The 16,327-nt window shown below is 43.8% G+C and overlaps 1 protein-coding gene across 1 annotated transcript in view; it reads left to right on the forward strand.

Moving 5' to 3' along the window:
• The first annotated feature begins 15,749 nt into the window (after positions 1 to 15,749).
• Positions 15,750 to 16,327, forward strand: part of TGM2 (transglutaminase 2) — a 120,601-nt gene continuing 120,023 nt past the window's right edge. The window contains exon 1 of the mRNA XM_089673366.1: positions 15,750 to 15,803. Coding sequence (XP_089529492.1) covers positions 15,794 to 15,803 — 10 coding nt within the window. The 5' untranslated portion in view covers positions 15,750 to 15,793. The remainder of the gene's footprint in view (positions 15,804 to 16,327) is intronic.

The following is a 16,327-nucleotide window of genomic DNA, read 5'->3' on the forward strand; positions in this document are numbered from 1 at the left end:
GCTGCCATTTGGCCATAGGGCGGGCGGCAAATGGTTAAATAAAAAACTTGTGCTGAGAGCACCAGCACACACGTTCTGTACTCACGGAAAGGTCCCGTTCTCCTCTTTTGATCAGGTCCTTTCCCGATCATGTGACCGATGTGACAGCGAATCACGGCTGTCACATGACCCTAAAACCCTGCCCGCCTCCCAGCTTCTGGAACCCTTAAAGGGCCGGGAGGCACCGGTGCCGAGGGGTTAAGGTCCCTTGCTGGTGCTGACATAAGTGTATATATTGCTGAAGACAAGCAGGTAAGGGTATTTTCGCAATTTTTTTTTTTTCGCCTTTAGTTCTTCTTTAAGTCCTTGAAATATCAGTTTTTGGTAGGGTTGCCACCTCATCCCTTTAAAACTGAACACATATTAGTTACATAGGTTCTGAGGCTAATTTAACATAAATAAGGCACTAAGCAGGGGCGGACTGACCATTTGGAAACTCGGGCACTGCCCGAGGGCCCGGGGTCAGTAGGGGGCCCCGTGAGATGCCCCTGGTACCTTTTTCATAGGCTTTTTTGAGTTTGGGCAAGGACACAGGGGCCCTATGATCCCCTATTGCCCGGGGGCCCCATGAGTTGTCAGTACGCCCCTGGCAATAAGTGATTAATTACCACCTTAACCGCCTCCCACCCGCCATATAAGGAAATGACGGACGGGCGGTGGTTCTCTTATTCTGGGAGGACATCATAAGACATCCTCCCACACTCCCGGCGGCGATCAGTGGTGCCCTGTGTCCCTGGGGCACAGTGGATCACCAATCAGCGGAAAGAGCCGATGACTTCTGCTCTGTCGTGTGATTAGCTGTGTCCAATCACAGCTGATCTCATATAATGAAGGAAATGTGGTTATCGGAATTTCTCACCTCATGAGCTGTTATGCTGACAGCTCGTGAGGAGAGGAGAGCCGGTAATCAGCATTGCACACTGATGATCAGTGTAGCCCCATCAGTGCCACCTGTCAGTGCCCATCAATGCTACCTGTCAGTTCCCATCAGTGCACATCAATGCCACATATCAGTGCCTACCAGTGCACATCAGTGCCACAAATCAGTGCCCATCTGAGCTGCCTTTCAGTGCCAACTATTAGTGCCAGTCAGTGTCACCTATCAGTGCCAGTAAGTGCCACCTATGAGTGCTGCCAGTCAGTGCCGCATATCAGTGCCAGTCAGTGCCGCCTATCAGTGCCGCCTAACAGTGCCAGTCAGTGCTGTCTATCAGTGCCGCCTATCAGTGCCATATATGAGTACTGTCTTTCAGTGCCCATCAGTGATGTTTGTCAATGCCCACCAGTAATGCCCATTGGTGCCACCTACCAGTGCCTCCTCATCAGTGCCCATCAATGCCGCCTATCAGTGCCCATCAGTGCAGCCTATCAGTGCCCATCACTGCAGACTCATTAGCGCAAATCAGTGAAGGAGAAAAAATTTTATAACAGAAACTAAGAAGAAAAGTTTTTTTTTTCAAAGTTTTCAGTTGTTTTTGGTTTGTTTAGCAAAAGATAAAAAATCCAGAGATGATTAAATACCACCAAAAGTAAGCTCTATCTGTCTAAAAAAAATTATAAAAATGTCATATGGGTACAGTGTTGCATGACCGCGCAATTGTCATTGAAAGTGTGACAGCACTGAAAGCTAAAAATTGGTCTGGGTAGGAAGGGGGTGAAAGTGTCGGGTAGGCAAGTGGTTAATTAGCTTTAGAACCTATGTCACTAATATGTGTTCGGTGTTACAGGGATGAGCTGGAAATCCTAGTTTTTGGCTTTTTGGCCCCTTTAAGGTCAGAATTAAATGATAAAAAAAGTACCAGGTTCAGCCCTGAATTTCTACCCTTTCGGTGCAGTCGTTCTAATTGCAGACATTTACAGACTGTGCGTTGTTTGGGTGGGTTTGGCAGCCTATGACACACAGGTCTGTGTCCACAACCTGCGATTTGAGAGTCATACAGAACGGAGACACGGAGAAAGGTGTGGCTCTGATTCAGTGCATGATTGAAAACAAACAACTTAATATAAAAAGCCTATGTCTCAATACCCCACAGTGTGCACTGTGCTTTCATCGAAAACCGAGACTTCTGTAAACAGCTTTCCAGACAAGGTTTAATCTGAGGTCTTGTGCATGTCTACTGAGAAAATGTGTGCATTGTAATTGTGATGTATTGTAGATAAAGAGACAGAAATAGAGAAAGGAAGGAAGGAATGAAGGAAAGAAAGGTGAAAAGAAAGAAAGAAAGACGGAAAGTAGCAGTCATCATGTGAAAGCAGCACACAGCGCATCACCTTAAAGTGTTACTAAACCCTGGATCCTGCATTCGCTATATCTGGTCTCTCACAGTACACAGCACATGGAAGTGCAATTATTTCAGTAAATATAAACTGCTAAATACCTTTTTTCTTCAGCAGTTAGAGCAGTCTTGTGACTTCTATCAGCGTTCAGCAGAGCACTGGTTAAAGTTTGTAGGAGGAGTTTTCATTCTCTTCTCAGTGCCCTATGAGATTGCATAACCCCTGACCTCTGTCTGGACAGTGCTGATTGGCCATGTGCTGATCACATGCTCCCTTCCAAACAAAAAGAAAAAACTCACACAATACACACCAAACTGAGCATGTGCAGAGTGTGCGGGTTTACTGTCACTTTAAGCCATCTTCCCTTTGTAAAGTCTCCCTTTCTGTCTCTTTCATTAGTACTCACTCAGAGGCTTCTGACTTGCCATAGGCTACGTTGTGTTTTTCAAAGTCCCGCAAGCTGCATTTTTGGTGCAAGTTTGATGTGGTAAAAAAACACATAAAAGATGCACCTCCTCATGGAAATAAATGGAAAATGCATGAAAAACACACGCAGTGCATGCACATTTCCCCATGTTCTAGACCAGAGGTCTCCAAACCTCCTAAACAAAGGGACAGTTTACTGTGATTTAGACTTTAGGGGGGCCAGACCATGGCCAGTGGGAGAAGAAAATGTCCTGGTGTGAGTGGGAGTAAACACTGTCCCATCTTTGGTATTAGGGAAGGAGTGGGAGGAATAGTCTCCTCATTGGTGTCAGTGGGAGGAATAGTCCCCATTGTTGGTGTCAGTGGGAGAAATAGTGCCCCATCTTTGGTGTCAGTGGGAAGAATAGTGCCCCATCATTGGTATCAGTGGAAGGAATAGAGTCCCATCATTGGTGTCAGTGGGAGTAATAGTGCCCCATTGTTGTTGTTGCCAATGGGAGGAATTGTGTCCCATCATTGGTGCCAATGGGAGGCATAGTGCCCCATCATTAGTGTCAGTAGGAGGAATAGTGTCCCATCATTGGTATCAGTGGGAGTAATAGTGCCCCATTGTTGTTGATGGGAGGAATTGTGTCCCATCATTGGTGTCATTGGGAGGAATAATGCCGCATCTTTGGTGTCAGTGGGAGGAATAGTGCCCCATCATTAGTCAGTGGGAGGACTAGTGTCCCATTATTGGTATCAGTGGTAGTAATAGTGCCCCATTGTTGTTGTTGATGGGAGGAATTGTGTCCCATCATTGGTGCCAATGGAAGGAATAGTGCCCCATCTTTGGTGTCAGTGGGAGGAATAGTGCCCCATCATTGGTGTCATTGGGAGGAATAGTTCCCTATCATTGGTGTCAGTGGGAGGAATGGTGCCCCATCATTGTGTCAGTGGGAGGATTAGCACCCCATTCTTGGTGCCAGTGCAGGAACTATTGCCCCATTGTTAGTGTCAGTGCAAGGAATAGTGCCACTTTGTTGGTGTCAGTGGGAGGAATAGTGCCCCAAGGGCCAGATAAAGGAAAGCAAAGCACTGCCTTTGGCCCTTGGTCCACAGTTTGGAGACCACTATTCTAGACCCTTTAAAGACCCTGCAATCCACAAGTACAAATAATACCTGCTGATCAGCCAGAAATGCACTCAACTCTTCAATGCCTATTGTGGCAGACTGAGAGGTGTCAGCCCTGCTCAGTTCACTTTTGCTAAACTACTGAATTGCTCCCCATCTCCTCATCTCCACAACACAAGCACCTGTTGTCCATGATTAGAACTGGGAGGGATAATTACTCTCCTTGAGATAACACAGGAGTGTGCAGAAGACATCGGACAGCAATACATGTCAGACATGCTCATTTTTGTGCTTGTTGAACCCTTATAAGAAAGCCCTTTAATGTAAGGTTAACAGACCAAAAGGGGAGCAAGTAAGAGAAATCCCTAGGATTTTTATACACTCATATTGAAGTTTACCCTGCATCTTTTTTGGCTTTTTTCATCATTACAAAATGGATATTGCAAAGATAATGGCAAGGTATTGTAATGGCAGCACAAGCTGAATAAACAGAATAGCTGTAGGATTTTACAAATACCTTCACTGTAGAGGTTTTTAAATAGACACCTAAGGGTGTTTGTAATCACCGCTCAAAGAGAAGATACAGCAATAAAAAAAAAGGCTTAGAACAGAAGATTACAAATTTTACATTTAAAAGACATCAAAATAACACTAAAAAGAAGCATGAACAGTACCTTAACCACTTGCCTACCGGGCACTTTTACCCCCTTCCTGCCCAGGCCAATGTTCAGCTTTCAACGCTGTCGCACTTTGAATGACAATTGCGTGGTCATGTGACACTGTATCCATAAGATATTTTTACATACAGAAATAGAACTTTCTTTTGGTGGTATTTATTCACAACTGGGGGTTTTATTTTTTGTTAAACAAACAAAAAAAGACTGAAGATTTAGGAAAAAAATGTTTTTTTCGTAGTTTAGTTTTCTTGCAAACAGGTAATTTTTCTCCTTTACTTATGTGACTGATGAAGCTGCAGTTATGGGCACTAATAGACAGCACTGATGGGCACTGATAGGCTGCACTGATGGGCACTGATAGGTGGCACTGATGGGCACTGATAGGTGGCACTGATAGGTGGCACTGATGGGTACTGATGAGGCAGCACTGGTGGGCATTGATGAGGAGGCACTAGTGAGGCTGCATTAATATGTGGCAATGATGGGTACTGATAGGCGGCACTGATGGGCAATAATAGGCAGCACTGAAGGGCACTGATAGGTGGCTCCAGGGCCATGGATAAGGGGGCACCTCCAGGCCTCCTGTACAGGGCCCAGGCCAGAAAGGGGGCCTAGGCAGCTGAGTAAATTGGATGTGGGCAGGGAGGAAGATCGGCATGGTGGGGGGAGAATTTACAGGAACCGAACCCCTGCATGGCTCTCTCTGCAGCAGCTGAAAACCCGCTTCTTCTTTCCCTCCCACTGGCTTAAAGCTGCTGCAGAGAGAGTCATACAGGGGATTGGTTCTAGTATTTGCCCCCTGGAGCACCCATCACGCTCCCTGTGCACCATACTGTATGTTTCCCCTTGTGTGCCCCCACCCCCGCAGTGCTAGCAGGTTCCTTCCTCTCCTTCCCACAGGTGGCTGCAAGCACACACAATAGAATCCTTCAGGATGGAGGGGGGGGAGGATCCAGTGAATTTGTCACACTTACCAGCCCCTTCCTTTCCTGACTGAACACAATAAGTGATCAGTACCGGTCTCTCACTGTATTTATTCATAACTGAAGCGTAGTAAAATGTGGGGGTTTTTTGGGAGGGGGGGGCTGTCAGGTTGGCTGTATGGGGCCCGTGGTTTCTAACAGCAAACCTGGGCAGCACTGATAGATGGTATTGACTTGCAGCACTGATGGGCACTAATTGGTAGCACTGATGGGAACAGATTGGCAGTGCTGATTAGCATTAATTGGCAGCACTGATGGACACTGATTGTCAACACTGATGGACCCTGATTGGCATTGATAGGCAGCACTGATGGCCACTGTTGGGGCCACACTGAATCAATGCCCTGATTAGTGTAGATGTCTTCTTTCACACTTGCGGATTATCGGCAGTACTTTCCTCACACTGTGACAGCGTGAGTAAAGTACTGCCGATCACCAGCAAGTGTGTTTACATCATGATCATCTGTGATTGGCAGCTGTGATTGGCCCTTTACCATGACATGTGATCATCTGTATTCTTCAGGTTTTTTTAACATATAAAAAAGTCATTTTAACATATATTTTTACATATATTTGTAAATGCATTCCAAAAATGTAGATTTGTATTTTTAAAGACATACATTATATTTGAAATGTATTTTTAAAAATATTTTTGATATATTTTGTAATAAAAACACATTTAAACATTTAAACATGCAGCTAATATATATATGTATATGTTTATTTAAATATTTTTTGAAATATGTTGAATATGGCCAATATTGTAACATTTCAAATATATGGCAATATATTTTGGAAGAATATTTTTTAAATATATTTCAAATATATTTTTCTTTCCTATGGGTTAACACCTTGTTCCGATTCCCCTAGAAGGTATATTGCTCATTCAGCTTTAAGCCTAGCTCCATGCTCTAGGCCCCCCCCCCCCTCCCCCAGGCCCCCCTTCATTCCCTTAAAGTGGTTCTAAAGTCTAAAAGATTTTTACCCTAATGCATTCCCTGCAATAAGGTAAAAAATACCCCATTTTCTTTCCTAGCCCCTCCCCCCCCTCCATCACTATACATTTACCAGGCTCCTAGCACTGCTGCAGCACTGTCTCAGCTGCAACACCGCTCCCCTCAATTCCTGCTTTCACAGGAGACACTGAGGGCACTGGGAGCCACAGGTTTCTGCTGCTGTCAGTCAAACTCCTGTGAGAACAGAGCAGGGGCGTGGCTTACCAGCGCTGTCTATGGACACACACAGCTCAGCTTGGGAGCACACATGGGAGGCACTGAGAGCAAAAAGAAAGTGACAGCACCAGTGGGTTACTGCCAGAAGAACAGAGGACTGTGCTTTCTGTGCAATAACGATGAACACAGCAGGTAAGTATAACCTACATTTATTTTTTAAAAATAGAGGTTAGTATCACTTTAAGGCCCCCAGTGGTACTTTATGCCTTTTATAAGAAAACATAGTCATGTACTTATGCTAGTTCTGTGTAAGAATACACAGTTTTTTTTCAAATAAATAAATATGGATTATATGGCATTGTTTAAATCTGCCTTGAGTTTCGCTTTAAAGCGGAGTTCCACACTCCCTGTCAAAAAATAAAAGTCCGCAGCTACAAAAACTGTAGCTGCTGACTTTTAAAAAAAGCCACTTACCTGTCCCTCGGTCCCGTGGTGTGTCCCCCGCAGCCCGTTTCACCGGCTGTCCTGTATTCCAGGAGGCTGGCATCTTCAGTGTGGGCACCCGGCTGTGACAGATTGCGGCTTCACAGCCGGGTTCCCACTGCGCATGCGAGTAGCGCTGCACTTCATGAATGGTCCTGTAGTCTTCTGGGACCTGTCATGTGTCCCAGAAGACAACAGGGAGGGAGGACACCTTCTGCTTCCGGTCGCCTAGGTCGGAAGTGGGAGCGGGTACCTGTCAAATTCGGGTACCCATCCCCCAAAGGTGCCAATCCTTAATGGGAAGCGGGGGAACAGTCCTTAAAGCGGAACTTCCCCTTTTGGGTGGAGCTCCGCTTTAAATGAATCAAGAAACAATATTCAATATTTATCTTAGTACTAACGCTTTCATGTTCATGGCTCATGGTCATTTAACCTGACTGTATGTTAAAAACATGAATAAGTAGAGGTTACTTTTACGTGTCTATTTATATATTTGTTCAGTGCGCAAATTAGTCAGAATTCCTACAGCCATTACAAGCAATCCCCGTTATGTGCCTAAAATGTTTACTTCCTGTGATCATCAGTTCCATCTAGTGGCCATAATCCAGTATTTTCCTGATTAAGGTATTTCAGAAAACAACAGCACTATGGCCACTAGATGGGACGAATGTGTCCAATCACAGGCTAGCGGCAGGGGAGGGTGTCCAATCTGTATTTCCTAAATGCAGTAGTGAATAGTGAGATCACCAACCAGCTCTACTGTCTGGCTGTGTCTTTAAACTCAACATGCAGAGTTACAAATTCTTTTGGCAGGCAAAACAGCTCCCATATATATACAGTATTTTGACTTTGTATTTAGCTGTTTGCCTGGAATTCATCTTTACACTCAATCAGTGTGCTGTTTATGATGAACAACAAATCATACACATTTTATTACATTTATGTGAGAATATAAACTCGAAACATTTCAGTTGCTTTTAAAAAGAGACAACGCGTTCCTGGCATTTAATGAATAGACTTTTGTGCTAGTAAAACTGTCTATTCCTTACTGAATTGTAAAAAAGCACTGAACAAAATGAAGGCAGAACAATATGAAGACTTGTTTGGCAACTAGAGGCTAGCCTTATATTACCAGGCAAACAAATATCTCCGGGAGAGTTTTTGCCCTCCTAGACCAACTTATACCACCTTCTCTCTATCAATTGTCTGGCATTATTATTATTATTATTATACAGGATTTGTATAGCACCAACAGTTTGCTCAGCGCTTTACAATATAACGGGAGACAATACAGCAACAATACAGATCAATACAATACACGCCCGATTGCAGGACTTCTCTAAGACTTCCCCCATCCTCTGGAACTCCCTACCCCAATCCATCAGAATGTCACCTACCCTCCTCACCTTCAGGCGCACCCTGAAAACCCTCCTCTTCAGGGAAGCCTACCCCAACCTCACCTAACACCCGACCTCACCTAACAACTAACCTCCTCCACTCCACCCACCACTCCATCCCCCACAGCCATCTCCTCCTGTACCACCTTCCCCTCCCTCCTAGATTGTAAGCTCGAAAGAGCAGGGCCCTCGAACCCCTCGTGTATTATATTGTTACTGTCTTGTCTCATGTTATGTCCCCCTTGCTACTGTACAGCGCTGAGCATACCCTTTGGCGCTATATAAATACTGTATAATAATAATACAAGAGGGATTTGAGGGCCCTGCTTATGGAGCTTACAATCTAGGAGATGCAGGCCATAAACAGCTTGAATCCATGACAAAATGCATTCTGTGGGTGGCCCTGTTTGGCATCACCCAGATGAATAAACTTTAATCTGAAAATCGAAGATGGAAGATTTTTAAGCCGCATGATGACAGCCACAGGAGCAGCAGCTGCCAGAATGCAATAACCTGCAGCTGAGATTCCTCCGTCCACGCTGTTCACCATGGATAGAGAAGTCTTCATGTGCTACATATGACTAGCTTAAAGGGGAACTTAACTCCTTATAACAATATTTTTTCTTTTTGGCCTTTCCCCCTCCCTCTTACAAAAATGTAAAAAATAAATTAATGAGATTTGTACCCTTAGCTGTTTTTGTGCTGCAAGGTATTACTGTTTTCAGCCTCCTGGGATTGCTACGTCACAGTCACAGTTCTTCCAGGAGGTAGTGTGCTTTTTTTTTTGCGCATATGCTGAGTTCTCTGCACATGTGCACAAACACCGCAGCAACTAGGGTGCCCATATGTTAGAAATGGTGGCATGCATGTGCAGAAAATCCCTCGTGTGTGTGCAGATGCACTGCCAGTTTCTCTCAGGTCCTAAATACCTGGCAAAAGCTGATTGCATCTGTGAGTGACCTTGACCTTGGAAGATGGCGGTATGGAAGAGGGATAAGGAAGGGAATGGATGCAGTGAAGTTCTGTTTTATGTATCGGCACATCTGTAGGACTTTTTGGCCTTTGCATGTGTACTACGACCCCCTTAGGAGTTGCTGAAGTTTTGGGTCCCTCTATAGTCCTGCACAGCTAGGCAACATGCATTTTTCACTCAGATTTGCATCCAGGACAGTAACCAGTCCTTGAGCTTGTTTTTTTGGATTTTATTAGGGGAATTCATCTTGGATCGGGTAAGGGGTGTATGGGATGACCAAGGGTAATACAACAGAGGACAATCTTCCTAAACTATGTACAAGTCACTTTTAGCAGCAACTGAACAGATCCTTCTTCTTGGAGAGCTATCCAGATACTCCTCTTGTACCACCCCAGGCCCCAGATTCTCCTTATCCAGCTGTTCTGGGTGAATCCCTGGGCAGGGGATCCAGTGTCTGTCACTTTAAGAGAAGACAGTCACGGGTAGTAAGCTAATCTAGTTTCCTACTATGGTGCTCCTTCCCCTTACTGGTTTAGGGGGTGCAGGTCTAGTCATTCAGTCCTTCTCCTATGCTGCTGCTGGGTTAGTGACTGCTTTTATTCCTTCTGCTGGGTTGCTCCTACCCTGCTGCATAGCTGATCCTTGCTCTGGGGGCCGGTGAAGTCCCGAGCTTTCCTCCTTCCAAGCTTCCCTGCTTGTAGGTGAGCCCCTTCACATCTGGGCCCCCTCCCAGGCTCCTGCTCTCCAGCCTTAGTTCTCCATCTTCCACCCAAACTCTCCTACGGGCTGTCCTGGCCACTTGCCAAGCCTCCTGTTGGGGATTGACCAAGACCCCTTGAGAGTGCAGACCAGCCACTCCTCACTCTCTCCCACTGCTTCTAGAACTTTCTCCAAAGTTCTAGTGCAGGAGGAAGTCCCAAAGAGCTGGTCTGCAGAGCCTCTCAGCCCCTGGGCAAAATTTGACCCCCTGACTATTACACCTGGGCTGCTACTCAGCCCTTCTAACTGAGAATTACTCTAGCTCCCCCTAGCTATCTAGGAGGGTCCTATACATGTCAAGAGAGCTGAGGTTTTTTTAAAGTGTTTATTTAAACTTTCTAAAAACATACAAATAAATAAAAAGCACAAACTTAACCATGGGCACCACAACATGTCCAGTGGCAAGAAGAGGCTTGGCAGAGCCCAGTGATACAATGATATACAGGATTTTGCAAAAGTAACCAAATACACTCATTTATACAACTCACCTACTCTACTGCTGCTCTATCCTTCTCCTACAACAAAACAGAGCAATACGTCAGTGGTACAGAAACAAAAAATTGTTGAAAATTACTGAGGGGGGGCAACTAGATCACTGGGATATGGAAGCCTTAGCCCAGTGAGATGCAGAAACATTGAGCCAAGTTTGCCATATTTTGGTATTTTAGGGCAAGCTGTACCCATGTAGATCAATTTGTATTTAGGTAAATCAGGGTTCACCAGACGATAAATCGGCTGTACGATAGGGGGGTTGGCATTTTTTCAGTTCAACAAAATGACCTTATAGGCATAAAAGAGTATCAGATGAACCATAATACCGCTATAAGTCTGCGGTATAAAAGCATTAGGGATTCCCAATACATCCACCTTTGGGGTTTTAAAAAATGGGAGTTTCTGAGTGGTGTCCAGAAAGTAAATGGATTGTTCCAAAAACTAGAAAGAGCAGAGCACAACCAAACTATATGTAGAAGGTTAGTAGAGCTTTCCCAGCAATGGGGGGCAAGAGGCTTGTATGTTGTGGATTTACTTAAACTGAGTGAATTTGTCAATGGTACTGATAATATCTTGAAAACTGATATCTGTAGCTTCTTCTCATCGTTCTTCCTTGAGAGCTGGAAAGCCATTTCTGGTGTCAAGCCATGAAGGTGTTTGACCCCATGACCGGTATCCCAAGTCGTACATCAGGTGCTCCAAAAGGGAATGTGAAAGCTCAAATGTTAGTGCCCCGAATTGTGTGCTTATGGCATGTCTGCGTAGAAGGTATTTTAAAAAAAAAATGGTATCGATCTGATACCTCTTGAGTGTCTCAAAAGAGATAAAATTGCCATTGTTCAAAAGCTGGGAGACATGGGTGACCCCAGAGTTCTTGTAAGTTATGGTTTTGCCATAATGGTGTCTTGGTTGAAGTACTCAAGGAAGAAGAAGACAGCATACTGTCTCCTACTAGCCAGGCTAGGAAATAGACATCCTCAGGGGACTGTATATAGCAGCCAGAAGGTGTAGAGCTGTAAATATAATCTTTTATAACTGAGATAGTTCCCCAGAATGCCAACATTAAAGTGGTGGAGGTGTGGGAGAGGTCTCTTAAAAACAGATGAGTTTCCTGCAGACACAGTATACTGTATGAGGCTTGTAGCCCTTAATGTATTCAAATAGACTGGCTCATTCAAACTTGGAATTAAGGCCTCTATTATTCCATGAAAGAAATGTAACAGTTGACATAAGGGACATCCTTACCCTTTAGAGGAGGATAGAAGTCTCACCAGTGGCCCAGAGGTCCCACTTAAGTCCATAGCTACAGATATAAAAAAGGAAAAAAGGGAGAGCAACATACACATACATCCAAACACACCAATCAACCATACACAGAAAACTATTTACAGCTATTTCCAACAAAAATACAAGAAGGAAATGTAACCCTACCCAACTTGACCCCAACTGAGTGAGCCTGATCCCAAAACAAAGGCTATAAATGGGGAACATGACCTAAGTATGAAATCTGAAAACTGCTTACAAGTTACAAAGATTTGGCTCAATAGTTGCTCTTAAGGGAGCCATACACCCTTTTGATACAGACATAACTGGTCATCCGAGAGAAAAAAGTAATACGTAAAATATAGCAATGAGCTTGCTGTTTAGAGAGGAGTAAGGGGGCATAGCATTTGTGTGCAATTAAAACCTTGGTTTTTATACATGTTATGCAATCAGGCTGCATAACAAATAACGATTATAGCATTGTATTTCATTAAATTTGTGTGTGATTTAAACTGTAAATGCTGTCCTATGCCAGCAGCACACTGGACAGCCAGACCACTGCTCTCACGCAGAGCATAAGCATTGCAAGGTGGAGTACTGTGCAGGCTCAGGAGAGGTTTATAGTTCTAATCACACACTTACGTCGGAACCAGGGGCGTGCTGACAATTCATGGGGCCCCTGGGCAATAGGAAATCATGGGACCCCTGTGTCTTTGCCCACACTCAAACCACACCCAAAAAAGCCTATGAAAGGTACCAGGGGCATCTCATGGGGGCCCCCTACTGACCCCAGGGTCCTCGGGCAATGCCCGAGTGCCTAAATGGTGAGTCCACTCCTGGTCAGAACTAAACTTGTTCATTCAATATTCACTGTTTTCAATCCTTATTCTGATAGCCTTAGTGAACAGATATGAAGCTATATTATTTTTACTTGTTTTACTTTTTTTTTGTTTTTACATTTCTTCATTTGCATCCTGGTTTGTAGCCTAAGCCAAAATAATGTCATACATCCCAAAAGTCATCATGGGCATTTTCCCTTTCATTTGAAGGAGGAGAATAGGGACTTTCTCAACTAAGCACACCGTTCTGCCTGCATGCCTGAGCTAAATGCAGATTGACTCCAGGATGTAAATATTCCATTAATCATCTGTCCTTTCTCAAGATGGCCATGGCTACAAATGTTGAGGGTTGTTTTTCAAAGAGATCTCTTGACAAAATAAAACATGGAGGCATGGATGGATGGGTGAGTTTGCTTTGAATATAAAAAAATTAATGAATTATATAGCATGTTCGGTTTATGGTGTTCAGATAACAGTTTACTTACATTTTAAAAGAGAAGTATGTCCGCTAAGATTCTGGAGGTAGACCTCCCCGCCTGATTCATTCTACCTATAAACACGAAAAGACAAGAGAATAATTATAAACTGTTAACCAGGTGGTACCGGGTGCTCACAGCTCTTTCCCCGATTTCCCCTTCTTCTTCTGATCTATGCTGATGAAGATGTGGTCAGAGGGGTACGCTCCTCCATATGTGGTGGGAATGCCCCAAGATCAGGCCCTATTGGGAAAAGATATGGGACTGCATAGTTGAGATTCTGGAGTTAGACCTTCCCCCCCCTCACTTCTTGCTCCATATCCATATAACGGTTCCGCTAGCTCATTATAAATGTAGTGTTCTTCCTCACATGCTTAATGCAGCTAAATGTTTAATCCAAATACATTGGAAGAGCGCTTCTGTTCCTAGTTGTGGGGACTGGATTAAGAAGGTCACTGAGGGTCAAGTTCTTTTGGCCATACTTCTCATGTGGGTCACAGGAGTGCATTTACTTTTGCATTCCAGTGACCCAAAATCAGCTGACATCACAGAGCCACTCCAGACAATAATGTCAGGATTCACCCAGATTCCTGAGTGACAGCTGACTTAGCCTCTCAGTGCACTGCTGAGAGCCTGAGCCAGCCACTTCCACCCTATCCAGTGAGCTTTGGAGGGGCAACACACAGAGCGGTGACTAACAGTTACACCTCTCTGCTCAGAACAGACCCGAGAACTCCATGATCAGCAGATGTGATCGCACAGTTCTCACGGTTAGATCTCTCAGGGGACAGCTTGCAGCATCAGATCTTAATGAAAAGAAGTCATAGTCTTTACTTGGTATGCAGCTTTAGCAGCCATGGCCACCAAGCCCATACACTACAATGACAGGTTGGATCCTGCATCAATCACCACAGGTGATCAGTGGCTGTGCAAACAGCCACCAAAAGTTTCATCTGCTGACAACCTGTCATTGAAGTGTATGGGATGGGCGGCTGTGGCTAGCCGCTCATACCTGTTAAAAAGAGCAGCAGGAATCGACTGATTTACAAGGTTACAAAAAGCCCATGCAAATATAGCCGTAGATTTATGCGTGTGCGTTTTTTTAGCAGGTGTGTTGTCATCAGGGGCAGACTGACCATTTGGAAACTTGGGTCAGTAGGGGGCCCCATGAGATGCCCCTGGTACCTTTTCCATAGGCTTTTTTGAGTTTGGGCAAGGACACAGGGGCCCCATGATCCCCTATTGCCCGGGGGCACCATGAGTTGTCAGTCCGCCCCTGGTTGTCATACATCAACATGTACTTCCTTTAGGTGTTTACGGTCATTTTCATGTATGTTTTTTTAGGTGTTTTCGGAACTGAGAATGGATAGTTAACAGCCATTAACCTAGTCTTGTTAGCACCTGTTGCCAATGCATCAGGGCTAATTCACACTATTGCATTGATCTGCACACAGCTGGAAAGCGCAGGTCAACGCAAGGACACCTAAAAAAAATTGTTTCTCTTGTGTCCTGTTCACACCACAACACCGCGTTGACCTGCAATCTGCTAAAAAGTAATATGTATGCATTTTAACGCAACGCAAGTCAACGTGTGTAAAACGCAGGTCAACTCAACACAAGTAAAGAAAAGAAACTTTGCTTTGTGATGTATTTTGTGACCCACAGGATGTGATGTCACATGAAATCACATTTTAACTGCGGCACCAAGACGGGATTAAACACCACCTTTATTATATAGAACCGCGAGCCATGCCAGAATCCATGTAACAAAGTGCAACATTGGTAATAGGCTTCAATCATCTTATATTATTATTATTATACAGGATTTATATAGCGCCAACAGTGTACACAGCACTTTACAAGGTAAGGGCAGACAGTAAACTTACAATACAAATAATTACAGGAGAATTCAGAGGTTCCTGATCCTTAGAGCTTACTATCTAAGAGATATTAATTTTTTAGGGGGGCTGTTAATTGTTTTTTTTAATACACATCACTATAATACTATAGTATAATACAATAAATACTGTAGAGGAGTTAGTTGCTACTTTTTGTACACTTTGTGCTCCAGTGAATCTAGTTGAGCTGTCAGTGTCAGGTCACACAGAACATCCTGACATCTATGCTATGACAGCTGTGATCTGTGGTGAGTTATGTTAACAGAGATCAGAGTATGAAAAGATTGGAGATCCTGAGGCGTAATCCTTACAGTCACTGACAATAATCACAAGCTTGTCTGCACGCAATGAAGGAGTTAAGAATCTGTTCCCCCCCCCCCAAAGTGTCACACTGTCTGTGTGTGAGTAAAGTTCTCCCTACTGTCAGCTCCGCCCTCCAGAGGTGTGTCCTGAGACTATAAAAACTCTTTGCTATAGTTAGGGTGTCATATACTACTGGAAGGGAGGTCAGTGTAGGAGGAGGACCATGGCAGAAGGTAGTGTGCCCATCACTGTGTCTGTGTCTGTGTTTCTGTGTGCTGCAGGCACAGAACTCCGCTCTACTAACTTTACTGACTACAAAACTTTTACTAACTTTGCTACTTTCGCTGCATACATAACTTTTACTCAATTTGCTACGTATATAACATATTTTCTATACCTCGTATACAGTATATATACAATATGTTCCACATACATAATAAATGATATATGCATAATATGTTCTATATACAAAATATATACAACATACATAATATGTTCTCTATACGTAATATATGCTATATACACAATGATTGCTATATACATAGTATACAGTATGCTATATATATATCATAAATGCTAAATGCATAATATGTTCTCTATACATAATATATACGACATACATATTGTATACAATATATGTAATATGTTCTCTATACGTAATATATGCTATATACACAATGATTGCTATATACATAATATACAGTATGCTACATATATCATAAATGCTAAATGCATAATATGTTCTCTATACATCATA

Source organism: Staurois parvus, unplaced genomic scaffold, assembly GCF_062004578.1.
Source record: "Staurois parvus isolate SC_StPar_1 unplaced genomic scaffold, SC_StPar_1.0 ptg000137l, whole genome shotgun sequence".
NCBI lineage: Eukaryota > Metazoa > Chordata > Amphibia > Anura > Ranidae > Staurois > Staurois parvus.